Source organism: Melanerpes formicivorus, unplaced genomic scaffold, assembly GCF_026170545.1.
Source record: "Melanerpes formicivorus ecotype bairdi unplaced genomic scaffold, bMelFor1.0.p_v2 SCAF_85, whole genome shotgun sequence".
NCBI classification, from domain to species: domain Eukaryota; kingdom Metazoa; phylum Chordata; class Aves; order Piciformes; family Picidae; genus Melanerpes; species Melanerpes formicivorus.
The window spans coordinates 846,606-866,593 of record NW_027142437.1 but is presented as its reverse complement, the minus strand read 5'-3'; the positions used below and the strand labels follow the sequence as shown (position 1 = coordinate 866,593).

The window sequence follows — 19,988 nt, the reverse complement described above, 5'->3', positions numbered from 1 at the left end:
GCCCCCCTGCCATGGGCAGGGACACCCCACACTACATCAGCCTGGCCAGAGCCTCAGCCAGCCTGGGCTTAAACACCTCCAGGGATGGGGCCTCAACCACCTCCCTGGACAACCCATTCCAGGGCTTCACCACTCTCATGGGGAAGAACTTCCTCCTCCCCTCCAGCCTGAATCTCCCCACCTCCAGCTTCATTTCATTCCCCCTAGTCCTATCACTCCCTGAGATCCTGAGCAGTCCCTCCCCAGCCTTCCTGTAGCCCCCTTCAGATACTGGAAGGCCACAATGAGGTCACCTCAGAGCCTTCTCTTCTCCAGACTGAACAGCCCCAACTCCTTCAGTCTGTCCTCACAGGAGAGGTGCTCCAGCCCTCTGCTCATCCTCATGGCGCTTCTCTCTGGACACCTTCCAGCACCTCCAGATCCCTCTTGTCATAGGGGCTCCAGAACTGGAGGCAGTACTCCAGGTGGGGTCTCCCCAGAGCTGAGCAGAGGGGGAGGATCACCTCCCTTGCCCTGCTGGCCACACTTCTCCTGATGCAGCCCAGGATCTGATTGTCTTTGCGGGCTGCAAGCGCACACTGAGAGCTCCTGGTGAGCTTCTCCTCCCCCAGCACCCCCAAGTCTCTCTCCTCAGGGCTGCTTTCCAGCCAGTCCCTGCCCAGCCTGGATTTGTGCCTGGGATTGTCTCGACCCAGATGCAGGACCCTGCCCTTGGTCTTGTTGAACCTCCTGAGGTTGGCTTGTGCCCACCTCTGCAGCCTGTCAAGGTCCCTCTGGATGGATCCCTTCCCTCCAGCCTGTCTGCTGCACCACACAGCTTGGTGTCATCAGCAAACTTGCTGAGGGTGCACTTAAATGATGTGAGAAAGCTTTGGAGCTCTCAGCTGAAAGTGAGCTGTATTTAAACCTCCCCTCACAAATCTAGAAGGAAATTAATCCCCACCCCCAGTCCTGGAGGACTGAACACGCAGCGTGCTCGCTTCTCATGAAATGGATTGCTCAACAGGAAAACATGCCTTGGAATGGTTTATTTCCTCAGAGGTAAAAAATAGACATGAGTTTCAGCCTGCTGTCCATTTGCTGGGGTTTAAAAAGGAGGTGTGGTGAGGACTTCAGTCAGTCATGAGGATAGATTTTTTTCAGCCATGGCTGCATGATGTATTTTGTCCCATCATATCCACTGAAATAGGTTTTAATGTCGGGGTGATGCACCTGAGGAAAGAAAACTTCCACGTTGAATGAGCACCAGAACTGGCAGGGAATACAAGCTGGTAATTCAGAGTTACTACAGGTCATGTTTTGGCAAACTCTCCATTAGTTTTTAAATAGCTCAGGTACACAGAGATACTTTCAGGGAGGTTTTCCATGTTCCTTATGTCATCACTTTCCCCCTGTACAAGGGAAAAGAGAGAGAAGAGCACGGAGTAGCTTGTTCCTACATAGCCACAACAAAGCAATGCAGCTAGGTCCTGTCATCAGGAAAACTCTCCATCAGCTTTTAAATAGATCAAGTACACAGAGATACTTTCAGGAAGGTTTTCCATGTACCTTATGTCATCACTTTCCCCCTGTACAAGGGAAAAGAGAGGGAGAGGAGCAGAGAGCAGCTTGTTGCTACTTAGCCACAACAAAGAAACACAGCTACATCCTGTCATCAGGAAAACTCTCCATACAGAGATACTTTCAGGAAGGTTTTCCATGTTCCTTATGTCATCACTTTCCCCCTGTACAAGGGAAAAGAGAGAGAAGAGCAGAGAGTAGCTTGTTGCTACATAGCCACAACAAAGAAACACAGCTAGATCCTGTCATCAGGAAAACTCTCCATCAGCTTTTAAATAGATCAAGTACACAGAGATACTTTCAGGAAGGTTTTCCATGGACCTTATGTCATCACTTTCCCCCTGTACAAGGGAAAAGAGAGAGAAGAGCAGAGAGTAGCTTGTTACCACTTAGCCACCACAAAGAAATGCAGCTAGATCCTGTCATCAGGAACTGTTTGGAACCTTCTCAAAGTACTCTGCAGATGCTGAGCATAGTTCATGAGAGATGATGTGCTGAATGTACACCAGCACTGATGTTTCAAAACTGGGGCTGTCTCTATTCTATTCTATTCTAATTTACTGATGCAGATGCCAGTCATATGTTGTTGGTACAGCTGTTTGTTCTTGTTTTTCAGCTGGATCAGAGACCTAACCCAATTAGGCCACAGAAACAGCAAAGAAGCAGTCAGGGAAGTGGGAAGAGACACCACATTGATGTCCTGAGGTACATGAAGATCCAGGGTGAAGATGCAAACCTGAAAAGGGCAATTGAAGTTGCATGCTTTGTTGTGATGCAGAAAGCCAACAGTGAGCAGGTTAGAACTGCCACCTAGGAAAGGGCTGGGACAAGTCTGAGCGTATACTCATCAGTCTCAACTCTTCAGGCAATTACTCTGCCTGTTTGGCTGCTGGCAAGGCTGAGCTGAGGCAACCCACAGACCTTCTTTTGAACTTGAGGTATGTGACTCACTGTTTGTAATTAATCTCAACTTAGGCAACATTCACAGACCTGATTTTGTGGGCCTGTTACTGTTAGTTCCTCTAATAATCCATGGGGAGAATCAGGCTGTCATGCAGGTGAACAAAGCAATCTGCTATCTTAAAGACTAGTTTACACAAGGTCAGTGTTTTAAGGTGAGGTGCCTGCTTCTTCCCATGGACCATAAAGATTACCCAAGTTCAGCTAGCTGACTGACAGAAGAGAAGATGCATGTTTAGACACAAGTCAGAGTGATCAGAACCCACTTTTAAATACCTAGGAGACTTAGCTGGCACAAGATAGTTCCTGGCACACTGGTATGTTTTATATTGCAGTTGGTGGCTAAACCAGGAAGTAACAATGAATTGAGGTTTCTCCCAAATAGGAGAGGCAGTGGTGCCACACTCTTCAGCCCCAATGATTAAGGGGAGTCCTTTATGCATTAGGAATAGTGTGGCCAGCAGGAGCAGGGAAGTCATTGTGCCCTGTACTCTGCATTGGTTAGGCCACACCTTGAGTCCTGTGTCCAGTTCTGGGCCCCTCAGTTTAAGAAGGACATTGAGACACTTGAAGGTGTCCAGAGAAGGGCAACAAAGCTGGGGAGAGGCCTTGAACACAAGCCCTATGAGGAGAGGCTGAGGGAGCTGGGGTTGTTTAGCCTGGAGAAGAGGAGGCTCAGGGGTGACCTCATTGCTCTCTACAACTACCTGAAAGGAGGTTATAGCCAGGAGGGGGTTGGTCTCTTCTCTCTAGTAACCAGCACCAGAACAAGAGGACACAGTCTCAAGCTGTGCCAGGGGAAGTTTAGGCTGGAGGTGAGGAGAAAGTTCTTCATGGAGAGTGTCATTGGTCATTGGAATGTGCTGCCCAGGGAGGTGGTGGAGTCACCATCCCTGGAGGCATTCAAGAGGAGATTGGACGTGGCACTTGGTGCCATGGTTTAGTCCTGAGGTCTGTGTTGATGGGTTGGACTCGATGATCCTCGAGGTCTCTTCCAACCTTAGTTCTACTGTGATACTGTGATACTGTGATGTGCAGCAGCAGAGTTTCAAGAGACAACATTCAGAGTCTTCAGGCTAGCCTAACTTACTTCCTTGGAGGGGGGGAGTTCTCCTGAAAGGCAAAAGAATCCCTATCACCTCTTCTTTGACTAGATCAAGCATCTCCTCTTAAATGAATGGTTCAGCTATTTGCTGTTCTTTAAATAGAGGCACTGCTCTTTAAAAGAGGGCATCACAATAGCCCTGAATGCCTTGCAGAAAGCCGTTTGTGTGGGGCATGCATGCCTGAAGGCTGGTGTCTGGATCAGAGTCTCTTGCCTAGTTTCAAGAAACAGGAACACCTTCCATAAGCTAGGAGTCAAAAGATACCAAGGCCATGATACACAAAACAGAATTTCTGGCTCCCAGAGAGTTCTGCAGTTAAGAAGAGAGAGATTATTCAGTCTGGGCAGCAGCTGAGCAGGAGCTGTTTGAAATGCACATCTTCAGAGTTGAACTGAGAAACCGATGTGCTTCACTAGATCCAGTGGAAAGAGATGCCATGACTTGTCCAGCTTGGATAGGTCAGTGACACCCTAGAACAAAACTCCCTCTCTGCAACAGCCTGTATGTAACAGAAGTCAAGCTGTCAAGAGGAGACTGGATGTGGCACTTGGTGCCATGGTCTAGTCATGGGGTCTGTGTTGATAGGTTGGACTCGATGATCCTCGAGGTCCTTTCCAACCTAAGTTATACTGTGAGACTGTGATAAAAGACAAAACTAGGCAGCTGGATTCTCTGAAGCAGGCAGTGCCTGGCTTGGGTTATTTATCACCTTCCAAAAGCAGGGACTTGAAAGTGCAGCAGTCATTTGTTTACCCGCTTGCTCTGTTAGCTTTTGCTAACTTTGCAAAGCAGCTAGATGGATATTGTCCATTAAGCCAAAGGACAGCCAACTTCTACCTGCACAGGATAACAAGTTGCAACTGAACAACAAAGAAATGCTACCTCTAATCCCATAATAATCGTTATCTCCTCCTCAGGAATGTAAGCTGTGGACTTGCCAAATCCATTTGCTTTGTTAATTAGGATTCGATAGTGAGGAGTCTCTCTTAGATCCTGCAAAAAACAGAAGGAGAAGAAATAGCCTCAAGGGGAGATGATGGCTGAAGATTACCTTACATAATCACTTCACTCTCACTAGGCTTGCAGAGCCTAAACCCACTCACTATGTATACAAACAGCAACTTCCTTTGTGTGATCTCACTACCATCACCTTGGAAAAATTAAATAGAAAGCAATCAGAACTGTAATACATTAACTTCCTGGGGCAGCTGGAGGGGTTTTTAAGAGTCAAGGTTTTAATTCACCTTTTCAGCCATAGATCTTGCAAGAAACAGGACTTGGAATATCCATGCTTCTTGTGCATAACAATTTGTTAGAATCATGGAATTGTTAGGGTTGGGAGGGACCTCAAGGATCAGCCAGTTCCAACCCCCCTGCTATGGGCAGGGACACCTCACACTACAGCAGGTTGCTCACAGCCACATCCAGCCTGGCTGCAAACACCTCCAGGGATGAGGCTTCCACCACCTCCCTGGGCAACCTGTGCCAGGCTCTCACCACCCTCATGGAGAACAACTTCTTCCTAACAGCCAATCTCAATCTACCTATTTCTAGTTTTGTTCCATTCCCCCCAGTCCTGTCACTCCCTGACACCCTAAAAAGTCCCTCCCCAGCTTTCTTGTAGCCCTCTTCAGATACTGGAAGGCCACAATTAAGTCTCCTCAGAGCCTTCTCTTCTCCAGACTGAACAGCCCCAACTCCCTCAGTCTGTCCTCATAGGAGAGGAGCTCCAGCCCTCTGCTCATCCTTGTGGCCCTTCTCTGGACATGCTCCAGCATGTTCAGATCCTTCCTTCACAAGTGGCAACAGAGAACACCAGAGGCAAGCTCAGAACATAATGTCACCTCTGACAATCTTGGTCCCAATCCTGGACAAGAGCTAAGGCAGCTTCTATGAATGTATTAAAACCTTCCAGCCAAGAAAAGCAAGGCATGGCTCACTGTTATTGTCACAGTGCCTGGGAAAACAAATCATGGGCCAGGATCCCACCCTGCTCACTTTTTATCTATGTAAGTTTCTGCTCAAAGGAACCCATGATCTAAACACCAAAAAAGTGATGGGTGAATACAGACAGGTAACTGGAGTTTAAGAAGCAGGTAGTGTTGATCAACAGGACAGGCAGTGGCCTCTGATCAGCAGCTTAGTGAAGACTTGGAAGTCAGAGAAAGGATTTGCAAGGACCAAGCTTAGGAGTTGCCTTGTAAGGGGCAGAACAGGACAGGCAGTGGCCTCTGATCAGCAGTTTAGTAAAGACCTGGAAGTCAGAGAAAGGCAAGGAAAGGATTTGCAAGGACCCAGCTCAGGAGTTGCCTTGTAAAGGGCAGAAGGTGCTGTGCATTGCTGCTGCATGTCATGCAATAGGCAAAGGCAAGTTAAAACAACCCCAAAAGCAGACACTGAAACCATGGCTTCACTGATGAAATTAAACCAAAGGTGCCCACAAGGTCACTGAGAGAACAGACAAACCCAAGGTACAATAACAAAAGAATCAGAATGCCTGATAAGAAATTCCTGGGGGTTCAGGGGGTGACAACAACACTGGGAGGAGAAGAGGAGAGAAGAAAGTAAGGATGCAGGTGTTTGAGAACCCAAGTGGGTCAAATGAGAGAAGGAACAAAATGCACAAAACATGTCTGCTGCCAGCTGAACAGGAGTCCTCTGCTACAGGCAGAGTTTCTCTTTTTCCCTCCTCATTTTCAATCCTCTCTGACTTGATTAGTGCCTTCCTGCCACTTAAGCACAATGGCAGTGGCCAGCCCAGGGAGCATGCAGAACTGCATTACCAGCCCAGCACTGCCAACAAAGATTTAGCATCTGATTTTCAAGAACAGCAAGGACTGAGGCTAGGGAATTTCAGAAGCTTCAGGAATTCTAACAAAAATATGCTGCCAAATAGATTCACATTCCAGCTGTCCACATCCCATTGCTTCACAGCTGAAACTGACTGAACACTAAGGATTTCAAGAGGGGATTGGATGTGGCACTTGGTGCCATGGTTTAGTCATGAGGTCTGTGCTGACAGGTTGGACTCGATGATCTTTGAGGTCTCTTCCAACCTTGGTGATTCTGTGTGTGATTATTTTAATTTCTCAGGTGCAATAAAGATCACAGAATCATAAAATGATTTGGGTTGGAAGGGCCCTTAAAGATCATCCAGTTCCAGCCCCCTGCCATGGGCAAGGACACCTCCTGCCTGACTAGGTTGCGTCTTTGACAAGCAACAACCCAAGCGTCTCTCAGGAGGCTGTGGATAAGCCAACACTCAAGTCACATCTGCCACCCCACCAATTCAAGCACCCAAATGACCTGTAGCTTAGGGGCTTGAAGCTAGAGCCCTGCTTGGGGAGGAAAAAAAAGGGCAAAATGGTCCAGAGAAAGGGGGGGGGGAAATCCAGCAGCAGAGCTCCAAAGGGCAGTTCTCTATAGAGAGGTTACCAATTATGGATGATGAGATAAAATACTTAACAGCCTCTCAACTTTAGTAACAACACACCATCAGAAATCTGTTCAAACATAGCTTGGCACTGCCAGAACCAAACCATGACATGCCTTAAATACAGCACTGCATTAAAAGGGAGACACTTTAGCTAGAGGCTTTAACAGTACAAACCTGACCAGCTAAGCTTGGCACTGCCAGAACCAAACCAGCACAACCCTGACCAGCTAAGCTTGGCACTGCCAGCACAACACTGGCACTGCCAGAACCAAACCATTACACCCCTTAAATAAAGCACTGCATTAAAAGTTAGACACTTTAGCTAGAGGCTTTAACAGTACAACCCTGACCAGCTAAGCTTGGCACTGCCACAACCAAACCAGCACAACCCTGACCAGCTAAGCTTGGCACTGCCACAACCAAACCAGCACAACCCTGACCAGCAAAGCTAGGCACTGCCAGAACCAAACCATTACACCCCTTAAATAAAGCACTGCATTATAAGTGAGTCACTTTAACTAGAGGCTTTACCATCACAACCCTGACCAGAAAAGCTAGAGACTGCCAGAACCAAACCATTACACCCCTTAAATAAAGCACTGCATTATAAGTGAGTCACTTTAACTAGAGGCTTTACCAGCACAACCCTGACCAGCTAAGCTTGGCACTGCCAGGACAACCCTGACCAGCTAAACTTGGCACTGCCAGAACCAAACCATTACACCCCTTAAATAAAGCACTGCATTAAAAGTGAGACAATTTAACTAGAGGCTTTAACAGTACAACCCTGACCAGCTAAGCTTGGCACTGCCACAACCAAACCAGCACAACCCCGACCAGCAAAGCTTGGCACTGCCAGCACAACCCTGACCAGAAAAGCTTGGCACTGCCACAACCAAACCAGCACAACCCTGACCAGAAAAGCTAGGGACTGCCAGAACCAAACCATTACACCCCTTAAATAAAGCACTGCATTAAAAGTGAGTAATTTTAACTAGAGGCTTTACCAGCACAACCCTGACCAGTAAAGCTAGGCACTGCCAGAACCAAACCATTACCCCCCTTAAATACCACACTGCATTAAAAGTGAGACAATTTAACTTGAGGATTTACCAGCACAACCCTGACCAGCAAAGCTTGGCACTGCCAGAACCAAACCATTACATGCCAGAACCAAACCATTACACCCCTTAAATACAACACTGCGTTAAAAGTGAGACATTTTAACGTGAGGCTTTACCAGCACAACCCTGACCAGTGAAGCTTAGCCAGTTAGTGATGCAAAAGCAAAAGCTTTGCTGGGGTGACAGTGCAGAAGCTGCAGAGGTGCTGCTCAGCTACAGTGGTATATGGGACTCTGAAGTATTTTCCATTAGGTTATAGCAGGAAGTCTGTCTGTCTGTCATAGTGTTTCTGAGGTTGGGGGGTTGGGGGGAGGTGGTTAACCTAAGTTACTCTGTAGATATTAACAGAGTTTAAGACATTCAAACCTGTTTGGCTGAAGGCTCTTTGTGTCGTAGCCATTCCTCTGGAGTGTTAGCTTTTGCATCCCATCCAATAATGACTCCTGTATAGCCAAACCTTTTGTGCACCATTACCTGTCCCACACTGAACTGAACATGCTCAGGCTTTGGACTGCGAACATGAGTTGATTCTAACAGAACAAAGGCAGAGACACAGCAAGGGTAAATGTTTGATCAAATACATTGTAAGCACTTAAACAGAAATCCTCCTGCCAGAAGAGAACTGACAATTAGACTAACAGGTGAAGCAAACAAAGGGAGAGGTGCTTTGGGGATTTCTTTTCCCCATCCAGCAAGGAAGGCATTTTCCTGTTTGTATGCCTTTGATGCTACCCTGGGGTCTCCACAGAGTTTTGGAAAGCATGAACTCCACAGAGTTTTGGAACACATGAATGCATTGACAATTAGAAGTTTTTTCCATGTGCTAACTGATTTGGCTGTCAATTTTACTCTAGTTTAGGCCACAGAATCCTTCTGTTCAGTCTGATTGCAGGGAGTATTATTTTTTTCCCCCCAAGAGCAGCCTGATGAACTGTATCTTTTTCCTTTTATGAAATTGATCTAAATCAGTTCTTTTGAGTCAAGGGAAAACTGCATCTCTGCTTTGTGCATTGATACAAACCAAGCACACTCAGATATATTCAATAAAACTTAGAGCTGCCAAACAGAGAGGGACCTGGGGGTGCTGATTGACAGCTGCCTAAACATGAGCCAGCAGTGTGCCCAGGTGGCCAAGAAGGCCAATGGCATCCTGGCCTGCATTAGGAATAGTGTGGCCAGCAGGAGCAGGGAAGTCATTGTGCCCCTGTACACTGCACTGGTTAGGCTGCACCTTGAGTCCTGTGTCCAGTTCTGGGCCCCTCAGTTTAAGAAGGACATTGAGACACTTGAAGGTGTCCAGAGAAGGGCAACAAGGCTGGGGAGAGGCCTTGAGCACAGCCCTGTGAGGAGAGGCTGAGGGAGCTGGGATTGTTTAGCCTGGAGAAGAGGAGGCTCAGGGGTGACCTCATTGCCCTCTACAACTACCTGAAAGGTGGTTGTAGCCGGGAAGGGATTGGTCTCTTCTCCCAGGCAACCAGCACCAGAACAAGAGGACACAGTCTCAAGCTGCGCCAGGGGAAGTTTAGACTCGTGGTGAGGAGAAAGTTCTTCACTGAGAGAGTCATTGGTCATTGGAATGTGCTGCCCAGGGAGGTGGTGGAGTCACCATCCCTGGAGGTGTTCAAGAGGGGATTGGATGTGGCACGTGGTGCCATGGTTTAGTCATGAGGTCTGTGGTGACAGGTTGGACTCGATGATCTTTGAGGTCTCTTCCAACCTTGGTGATACTGTGATACTGTTACACAACAGAGGCCGAAAAAGCCTTGGATTTTCCATTTTTTGTTTTGCTTACTAAACATAATACTTAGAGGGAAGGAGGATAGGATAGGATAGGATAGGATAGGATAGGATAGGATAGGATAGGATAGGATAGGATAGGATAGGATAGGATAGGATAGGATAGGATAGGATAGGATAGGATAGGATAGGATAGGATAGGATAGGATAGACCAGGTTGGAAGAGACCTTCAAGATCATTGCATCCAACCCATCAACCAATCCAACCCACCTAAACAACTAACCCATGGCACCAAGCACCCCATCAAGTCTCCTCCTGAACACCTCTAATGATGGGAGGGAAGAAAAGAGGGGGGGAGGAAACCACCACCATATCAAAAACATAAGTATAGAAACCCACTATGAAAGACCTAACAGACAACAATGTCACAAGCAAAATCCAAAAGGATTGCAAAGACTCCAATACCTGCAAAATAAGAATGGGTTTCTGCTTCAATGTCTCCACTTTTAGCTCTCTTTTCTCCAGAGTACCAATTCCTAAAATGTAAAATTAATAACCCAACATTCAAACAAGTCCTTTAGAAACTGAGGTTTAGGGTAATTTGGCTTCTTTCTGCATTTGTCTGAAGAGTAGGATGCTGTCCAGGTTGCCCAGAGAGGTGGTGGAAGCCTCATGCCTGGAGGTTTTTGCAGCCAGGCTGGATGTGGCTGTGAGCAACCTGCTGTAGTGTGAGGTGTCCCTGCCCATGGCAGGGGGGTTGGACCTGGCTGATCCTTGAGGTCCCTTCCAACCCTGACAGTTCCTCTGATTCTGTTCAAAGCTTTGGATATAAAACTTTTCATGATTTGAGGCCCCAGATGGGTGTTTTACATTAAAAACACCTTTAAGGAATACAAAAGACAAAGGAATTTGTTCAAAGAGGGGGAAAAAATCTAATTTCTTTGGATCTGTAACTCTACAGTTGCATTAGAATTTTATGTCAGAGGAAACCCATTTGTTTTATCCAGGGAAGCATATAATAGTGTAAACTCTAACAGAGTGATTCTTCAGTGGAATCAGAGAATTGTCAGGGTTGGAAGGGACCTCAAAGAACATCCAGTTCCAACCTCCTTCCCACCTCACACTAGATCAGGTTGCTCACAGCCACATCCAGCCTGGCTGCAAAAACCTCCAGGCAGGAGGCTTCCACCACCTCCCTGGGCAACCTGTGCCAGGCTCTCACCACCCTCATGGGGAACAACTTCTTCCTAACATCCAATCTGAATCTAGGCACTTCTAGTTTTGCTCCATTTCCCCAGTCCTCTCACTACCCGAAGTCTTTAAAGGTGGGTAACAATGGTTGACAAGGTGAGCCTCAGCTTGAGGCCTACACTAAGTACAGCTTTTCCATCTACACTAGGCTGAATTTCATGGAATGTTACTGTTTACCAAGGCCTGTAGTGATAGGATGAGGGACAATGGCTTCAAACTAGAGGAGAGCAGATTTAGATGGGATGTGAGGAACAAGTTCATTACCATGAGGGAAGTGGAACACTGGAGCAGGTTGCCCAGGCAGGTGGTTGAGGCCCCTTCCCTGGAGATATTCAAGGTGAGGCTGGACAGGGCTCTGGGCAACCTGATCTAGTTGGGGATGTCCCTGCTGACTGCAGGGGGGGTTGGACTGGATGAGCTTTGGAGGTTTCTTCCAACCCAGACCATTCTGTGATTGCATGGAACACCTAGCTGCTTGCAATCAACTAATATTGTTAATCACCCTGACTTCATGTGGTAGATTCAGGATCAACCCATCACACTTCACCATCAGGTACAGTAGAAGGTGCCATGTATAGAATAACTGCCATGCTTCAGAGTTAGTTTGGCATGTTTGCATACCATGCAGGCACAAGTTTTGCTGAAGTCTGGTGGAAAGTTCCAAGTCAGCCTTAATAAGCAAATGAGAGGCATTTCCCCTTTGTTACTCATTTCCCCACCTCCAGCACAACTTCCTGTTAAAAAGAGAAAGTTATTCTTAAATGTAGAGAGGAGTTAACACCCTACCTTGTCTTTGATAGCCACAGCTTTAAACAATCTGCCCAGGCATCCAGGCTCAAGCAAGATTTTGTGAAGCTGCTCCAAGAGGTAATGACCCTTTAGTGGGGAAAAAAAAAGATCATCACATGGTTTAAAAACAACAAAGCAAAGCAAACTTCTCTACTATCTTAGATGTTTGTTTCCTATTTAAACTTTAAGGCTTAACTTCTGTAGCAACTAGAAAAAGAAACATTCCTTGACCAGAAAGAATTTCTTCTCGAGATTAATAGCAAGATTGCAAGGGGGTCAAGAGGGAATGGGGACAGGCTCTGCTCAGTTGCACCCTGTGATAGGACAAGGGGCAATGGATATAAACTCCAGCACAGGAGGTTCCACCTCAACAGGAGGAAACTTCTTTAGTGCAAGGGTCACAGAGCACTGGAACAGGCTCCCCAGAGAGGTTGTGGAGTATCATAGTATCATAGTATCAGTCAAGGTTGGAAGGGACCACAAGGATCATCTAGTTCCAAGCCCCCTGCCATGGGCAGGGACACCCCACACTAGGTCAGCCTGGCCAGAGCCTCAGCAAGCCTGGGCTTAAACACCTCCAGGGACAGGGCCCCAACCACCTCCCTGGACAACCCATTCCAGGGCTTCACCACTCTCATGGGGAAGAACTTCCTCCTCACCTCCAGCCTGAATCTCCCCACCTCCAGCTTCATTCCATTCCCCCTAGTCCTAGCACTACCTGAGATCCTGAGCAGTCCCTCCCCAGCCTTCCTGGAGCCCCCTTCAGATCTTGGAAGGCCACAATGAGGTCACCTAATTAGGTCACCTTCTCTGGAGCCTATCCAGACCCATCTGGATGTGTTCCTGTGTGACCTGTGCTGCATTCTATGGTCCTGCACTGGCAGGGAGGTTGGACTTGATCTCCAGAGCTCCCTTCCAACCCCTAACATCCTGTGAGCCTGTGAAAAAATAGCCCAAGAAACAGTTGTTCCATGAATCTAAAAGGTCATTAGTTGACTCACACCTCCAAACCTGGCAGTTGTTTCAATCTGGGTCTTTACACACCAAGCCAGGCTTAGCTCTTTCTATTTTGCTCTCATTAGGTCATGTAGTGAGTTCTACACAGGGGCCACACAACCAATGCCACTGCACAGGCTGCACTATTCAAACTAAGCCATAAAAGCCTCTCATTGCATGGTTCATCTTCAAGATGTCACCATCCACCAATGATTACCACTATCACATGTTTGGAGCTGATGTAGTGCTCTCCACTTTACATCTGGGGATAGGTGCCTGCAATCCTGCCAGGATTTAACTTCTTAATTGGTATGCAAAAAAAAATTATCCCTATACTTACTAAACTCCCCAACTGCCTTCAGAATTTACTGTGAATGAGTTTTGGTGGTTAAGAGGAGAAAGTTCTTCACAGAAAGAGTAATTGGCCATTGGGATGTGCTGCCCAGGGAGGTGGTGGAGTCACTGTCCCTGGAGGTGTTCAAAAAAGGATTGCATGTGGAACTTAGAATGGAATAGAATTAACCAGGTTGGAAAAGACCTTTGAGATCATCAAGCCCAACCTATCACCCAGCACCATCTAATCAACTAAAACATGGCATCCAGGCTTTTCCTAAACACCTCCATTGATGGTGACTCCACCACCTCCCTGGGCAGCACATTCCAATGGCCAATCTCTCTTGCTGGGAAGAACTTTCTCCTCACCTCCAGCCTAAACCTCCCCTGGTGCAGCTTGAGACTGTGTCCTCTTGTTCTGTTGGTGGTTCCCTGGGAGAAGAGACCAACCCCCACCTGGCTACAACCTCCTTTCAGGTAGTTGTAGACAGCAATAAGGTCTCCTCTGAGCCTCCTCTTCTCCAGGCTAAGCAACCCCAGCTCCCTCAGCCTCTCCTCACAGGGCTGTGCTCCAAACCCCTCCCCAGCTTTGTTGCCCTTTTCTGGATATTTTCCAGCATCTCAACATCTTTCCTAACCTGAGGGGCCCAGAACTGGACACAGGGCTCAAGGTGTGGCCTAACCAGTGCTGAGTACAGGGTAGAATGACTTCCCTGCTCCTGCTGGCCACACTATTCCAGATACAGGCCATGATGCCACTGGCTTTCTTGGCCACCTGGGCACACTGCTGGCTCATGTTCAGCTGCTGTCTACCAGTACCCTCAGGTCCCTTCCTGCCTGGCTGCTCTCCAGCCACTCTGACTTGAACCCATGGTTTAGTTAGCCATGAGGTGTTAGGTAATAAGTTGGACTTGATGATCTCTGAGGTCTTTTCCAACATCATTGATTCTATGACTCAGTACCGAGTCCACATCATGCCAGACCCCCCCAAACTCCTTCAACAGCAAATATATGCAAGCAAATCTATTTTGGCAGAAAGTACCTGCATGAAGATCTATTTTTAACAGTAAGAAAGAAAAGGTAGTGGAAAGTTAGCAATAGCCTTGCTGGTCAAACACTTCACTTTCCCCTTTTTCAAAGCACATAACCCACAGCAACCTATATTGGAATGTTCAAAAGCAGATTAAGGCACAGTCATGCAATCAAGTGGATTAGAGGCAGATTTTTATGTGAAGAAAGCAATGGCTGCTATTCAAGTTTTGAAGGACATCTTTAAACCACTAACTACAGTCACATTAAGCCCCAAAAATGTCTGAGGGGTGATGTGAATGTTGGTTTTATGTAGGAATGGTATCCCGGGGTGCATTAGTAAAAGTGTGTCCAGCAGGTCTACAGAGCTTCTCCTCCCCCTCTGCTCTGCCCTGGCGAGACCACACCTGGAATACTGGGTGCAGTTTGGGGCTCCCCAGTTCAAGAGAGGCAGAGACCTGCTGGAGAGAATCTAATGAAGAGCTGAGAAGATGATTAAGGGATTTGAACATCTCTCCTATGAAGAATGACTGAGAGACCTGAGGCTGTTTAGTCTGGGGAAGAGAAGACCAAAGGAAGATCTTATCAAGGTCTATAAATATCAGAGAGGTGGGTGTCAAGAAGAAGGGGACAGGCTCCTTTCAGTGGCACCCAGTAACAGGCAAGGAATAATGGATATAAGCTGGAACACATCAAGTTCTACCTCAGCATGAGGAGAAACTTCTTTCCTGGGGGTGACAGAGCACTGGAACAGGCTGCCCAGAGAGGTTGTAGAGTGTCCTTCTTGGGAGACCTTCAAAGCCAACTCGGATGTGTGTGCCCTGCCCTAGGTGATTATGGGCAGAATCCAATGGGATGGCATTTAACAAGTTCAAGTGCCAGGGGCTGCACTTTGGCTACGGCAATCCCATGCAGAGCTACAGGCTGGGGTCAGAGTGGCTGAGAGCTCCCAAACAGAGAGGGACCTGGGGGTGCTGATTGGCAGCCACCTAAACATGAGCCAGCAGTGTGCCCAGGTGGCCAAGAGGGCAAATGGCATCCTGGCCTGCATTAGGAACAGTGTGGCCAGCAGGAGCAGGGAAGTCATTGTGCCCTGTGCTCTGCTTTGGTTAGGCTGCACCTTGAGTCCTGTGTCCAGTTCTGGGCCCCTCAGTTTAAGGACAATGAAACACTTGAAGGTGTCCAGAGAAGGGCAACAAGGCTGGGGAGAGGCCTTGAGCACAGCCCTGTGAGGAGAGGCTGAGGGAGCTGGGGTTGTTTAGCCTGGAGAAGAGGAGGCTCAGGGGTGACCTCATTGCCCTCTACAACTACCTGAAAGGTGGTTGTAGCCAGGAAGGGGTTGGTCTCTTCTCCCAGGCAACCAGCACCAGAACAAGAGGACACAGTCTGAAGCTGCGCCAGGGGAGGTTTAGACTTGAGGTGAGGAGAAAGTTCTTCACCGAGCGAGTCATTGGTCATTGGAATGTGCTGCCCAGGGAGGTGGTGGAGTCACCATCCCTGGAGGTGTTCAAGAGGAGATTGGATGTGGCACTTGGTGCCATGGTCTAGTCATGAGGTCTGTGTTGATAGGTTGGACTCGATGATCCTCGAGGTCATTTCCAACCTTGGTTATACTGTGATACTGTGATCCTGCTCTGGCAGGGGGCTTGGACCCAATGAGCCCTGGAAGTGCCTTCCCACCTCTAATATTCTATGAATGGCCACTGTGTCTCACCCACCCTCCAACCTTCCAGGACCAAGCGTCAGTGGGGATGAGAAATCAATACATTTAGTGGGGGAAGGGGAGATTCACAACCTTTCTGTTAACAGGGTGCGCTGGGCAGAGTCCGTTCCGTACCACTGGGATATGAAATACTGAGCTGGAAACGCGGACAGCAGCGCACAGATCTGCAGGGCTGCAGCTGCACTGATGTGAGGCATTCCAACAGGAAGCTTCTCCAAAGTCACTTCCCTGCTCACTGCCCTGGAAAAAAAAAGAAAGAAAGAAAGAATGAAAAAAAGGAAGAAAAATAAACAGGAGAGACAAAAAAACCAACAAAGGTAGCCATCATCTTTGCTGGCAGTGGAGTACTTAGGAGTTTCCTTCAGGTTTTGTTGGTTCACAGGAAAACCTGCAGTGTGTGCACACAGGTTTCAGTGACAGCCACAGCACACCTAAATTTGGTGAAGATCCTCTCCTATGGATCCAGACTGAGAGTTGGGGTTGTTCAGTCTGCAGAGGAGAAGGCTCCGAGGAGACCTTATTGTGGCTTTCCAGGATCTGAAGGGGGCTACAGGAAAGCTGAGGAGGGACTTTTGAGGGTGCCAGGGAGTGATAGGACTGGGGGGAATGGAAAACTAGAAGTGAGTAGATTGAGATTGGATGTTAGGAAGAAGTTGTTCACCATGAGGGTGGTGAGACACTGGCACAGGTTGCCCAGGGAGGTGGTGGAAGCCTCATCCCTGGAGGTTTTTCAGGCCAGGCTGGATGTGGCTGTGAGCAACCTGATGCAGCATGAGGCATCCCTGGCCATGGCACCAGGGCTGGATCTGGCTGATCCTTGAGGTCCCTTCCAACTCTGACAATTCTATGATTCTATGGTTCCAAATTAGGCCAAACTGCACTAAATTTGAGGGTACCTACAAAAAAATAATAGAAGACTAAAGCAGACAGCTTCACAAGACAAACAAGGAGAAAAGCAACAAAAGGCACAAATCCAGGCTGGGCAGGGACTGGCTGGAAAGCAGCCCTGAGGAGAGAGACTTGGGGGTGCTGGGGGAGGAGAAGCTCAACAGGAGCTCTCAGTGTGCATTTGCAGCCCACAAAGCCAATCAGCTCCTGGGCTGCATCAGGAGAAGTGTGGCCAGCAGGGCAAGGGAGGTGATCCTCCCCCTCTGCTCAGCTTTGGGGAGACCCCACCTGGAGTACTGCCTCTAGTTCTGGAGCCCCTATTGCAAGAGGGATCTGGAGGTGCTGGAAGGTGTCCAGAGAAGGGCTACGAGGATGAGCAGAGGGCTGGAGCTGCTCTCCTATGAGGACAGACTGAAGGAGTTGGGGCTGTTCAGTCTGGAGAAGAGAAGGCTCCCAGGTGACCTCATTGTGGCCTTCCAGTATATGAAGGGGGCTACAGGAAGGCTGGGGAGGGACTGCTCAGGATCTCAGGGAGTGATAGGACTAGGGGGAATGGAATGAAGGTGGAGGTGGGGAGATTCAGGCTGGAGGTGAGGAGGAAGTTCTTCCCCATGAGAGTGGTGAAGCCCTGGAATGGGTTGTGCAGGGAGGTGGTTGAGGCCCTGTCCCTGGAGGTGTTTAAGCCCAGGCTGGCTGAGGCTCTGGCCAGGCTGATGTAGTGTGGGGTGTCCCTGCCCATGGCAGGGGGGTTGGAACTAGATGATCCTTGTGGTCCCTTCCAACCCTGACTGATACTATGATACTATAATACTAAAAACCTGGCTTAGAGTTGCAGAGATCACTTTCCTCTGGAAACAGGAAAAGCCAAAAGAGACAAAGAAAGGAGCTGGGAAGTTGTATGATTGGCCAATTGGCAGTAAAAAGCTGCTCTCCATGAAAAAAGAAATAATCATTGTGCTGCTTTATCACCTAATTAAGTGCATTAAACTTGTCTGACCCTTCAGATTGATATCCTCAAGAAAAAACCTATTTGGATTCAGCAATTATTGTGCATGTGACAAAGCTAAGGGGTTTTTAATGCAGACCAATGCATAGCATCAGACCCAAACACTATCTGCACATGCCACAGTCCCACCACTGGACTAGAACAGAATTTGACATCCCCATCCATTCCACAGACCCCTGCCACACCTTACCAAAGCATTAAGGTGTTCATCTCTCTTCCCTCCTTCCCCATTGAATAAAGATATTCACCTTCAGCTGAGGAGTACATTTGCTGTCTTTTCACATCTCTTTCAACTCAGAACTAAGACTTTCTCAATCTGAGGCTTTCTATCTTTTACCCAGGTATTCTCAGAGGGCATGGGTTTGCTGCAGCATTCAGAGTCATCTACCTCCACCCTCCATTCTGTCTCCTTTGTCTCCTGTCATGGCTCTTACAGCTACTACTCTCCAGAACAGTACTCAGCTTGCATGCACAGACTGTTCCAGCTGCATCTGAGCTGCTCCTAGTTCCTGCTATCTTAATTGGCAATATAATTTGGGTTACTGATATAAGTACAGTAGAGGTTACATGGGAGGTTTGTTGTTGAAAACTACCCAACAAAGCTAATTAAGATCACAAAACCACAGAATGTATTGGGTTGGAAGGGACCAGGTGTTAGGTAATAGGTTGGGCTTGATGATCTCTGAGGTCTATTTCCAACCTGGTTGATTCTGTGATACTTAAGACCCTCTAAGGTCATCTTGTCCAACTGCCTTGCAGTAAGCAGGGATGTCTTTAACTCAGTCAGGTTGCTCAGAACCCCGTGAAGCCTGTCCTGGAACGTCTCCACCACATCTCAGGGCAACCTGTTCCAGTCTTCCACCGCCCTCACAGTAAACAACTTCTTCCTAATGTCTAACCTAAATCCACCCTGCTCTAGTTTAAAACCACTGCCCCCCTGTGCTATCACTACATGCCCTTGTAAACAGTCCCTCCCCAGCCTTCCTGTAGGCACTCTTCAGGTATTGCAATGCCTCTATAAATAACGCTAAAGGAGACCCAAGCAGTACTGCAAGGGATCTGAAAGCTGCAGGTGTGGTAACTAGACCTTTCACTTCTGCATTCCCTGCTGGAGAGCCAGCAGCAAGGAGCAGACATCTATTTCAGACGTTGTCAGCTGTTGCACATCTGGAGTTCCTGTTTACCCGTGTGTAGGAGGGATGGGAGCCGAGGAAGAGTCACACATCGGCTCAAGGAAATGACCACCAGCACGCTGCCGGGCTGGAGAGGCAGGACAGGACCCCCCGGGGAACGCTGCCCCCTTGCCCACAGCGTGGGCACAAACCCCACCGGGCAGCTGCTGCTACCGCCGCCGCCTCCTGCTTCTCCGCTGCTCTCCTACTTCTAAAAGACAGAGAGGATGCTGTTAGGAGGCGGAGAGACAGCCTGGACCAAGAGCTGGAAGGCCACGGAACCCAAATACTTCCGAAAAGCTGTCAGAAACGGCCTCTGCTATCACCCCAGCTCGCCCGGCTGGGGGCCGAGCCGCAGCACCCACCGCGGCCACCCGGCCGCTAACTCTACCACAGAAGGGCACGAAGCCGACCAGCACGGCGCCTGAGGGGCTCCCGCGGCCAGGGATAGCCCCGGCGCGCCCCCGCACCGGCGGCGGACGGGATCCGGGGCGGCAGCAGGTGTGGGCGCTGCCCCCCGACCCGGCTCCCCGCAGGGTACCCGCAGCCCCTCACCGCAAGGCGCGCCGCTCCCCCGCAGCTCCGCACGGCAGGCGCGCGGCTCGCTCGGCTCCGCCGGGCTGCAGAGCTGGGCTGCAGAGCTGGGCTGCAGAGCTGGGCGCGCTCGGGCCGGGGCTGGGCGGCCGGGGGGTGGGGCGCGGGGCGGCGCTCGCGGGCAGGTAGCGGCCGCAGGGGGCCGGCGGACATCTTGTGAGGCCTGAGGGCAGCGGCGGGGCCGGGCGGGACGGGACCGGGATTCGTGTCCCGGAACACAGGCGCGAGAGAGAAGCGCAGCAGGGCTCCACTTGGAAAAGTCCTTTCAGGTCAGCAAATCCAA

The 19,988-nt window shown here is 48.9% G+C and overlaps 2 protein-coding genes across 2 annotated transcripts in view; one reads left to right on the top strand and one right to left on the bottom strand.

Annotated features, from left to right (window-relative positions):
* The window catches only part of IRAK1BP1 (interleukin 1 receptor associated kinase 1 binding protein 1), a 31,412-nt gene extending 29,122 nt beyond the window's left edge, over window positions 1-2,290 (top strand). Inside the window, exon 5 of the mRNA XM_068165154.1 lies at window positions 2,177-2,290. The gene's annotated coding sequence lies outside the window, so the exon portion shown is untranslated. The remainder of the gene's footprint in view (window positions 1-2,176) is intronic.
* LOC137454823 (F-box only protein 21-like) lies at window positions 1,011-19,729 on the bottom strand. Its single transcript, XM_068165155.1, has 7 exons — window positions 19,667-19,729; window positions 16,118-16,285; window positions 11,962-12,051; window positions 10,390-10,460; window positions 8,553-8,716; window positions 4,509-4,619; window positions 1,011-1,212 (listed from the first exon to the last, which is right to left on the bottom strand). Exons 2-7 carry the CDS (start codon window positions 16,240-16,242, stop codon window positions 1,117-1,119), a joined length of 657 nt encoding a protein of 218 aa, XP_068021256.1. The 5' UTR covers window positions 16,243-16,285; window positions 19,667-19,729; the 3' UTR covers window positions 1,011-1,116.
* Window positions 19,730-19,988: the final 259 nt, after the last annotated feature.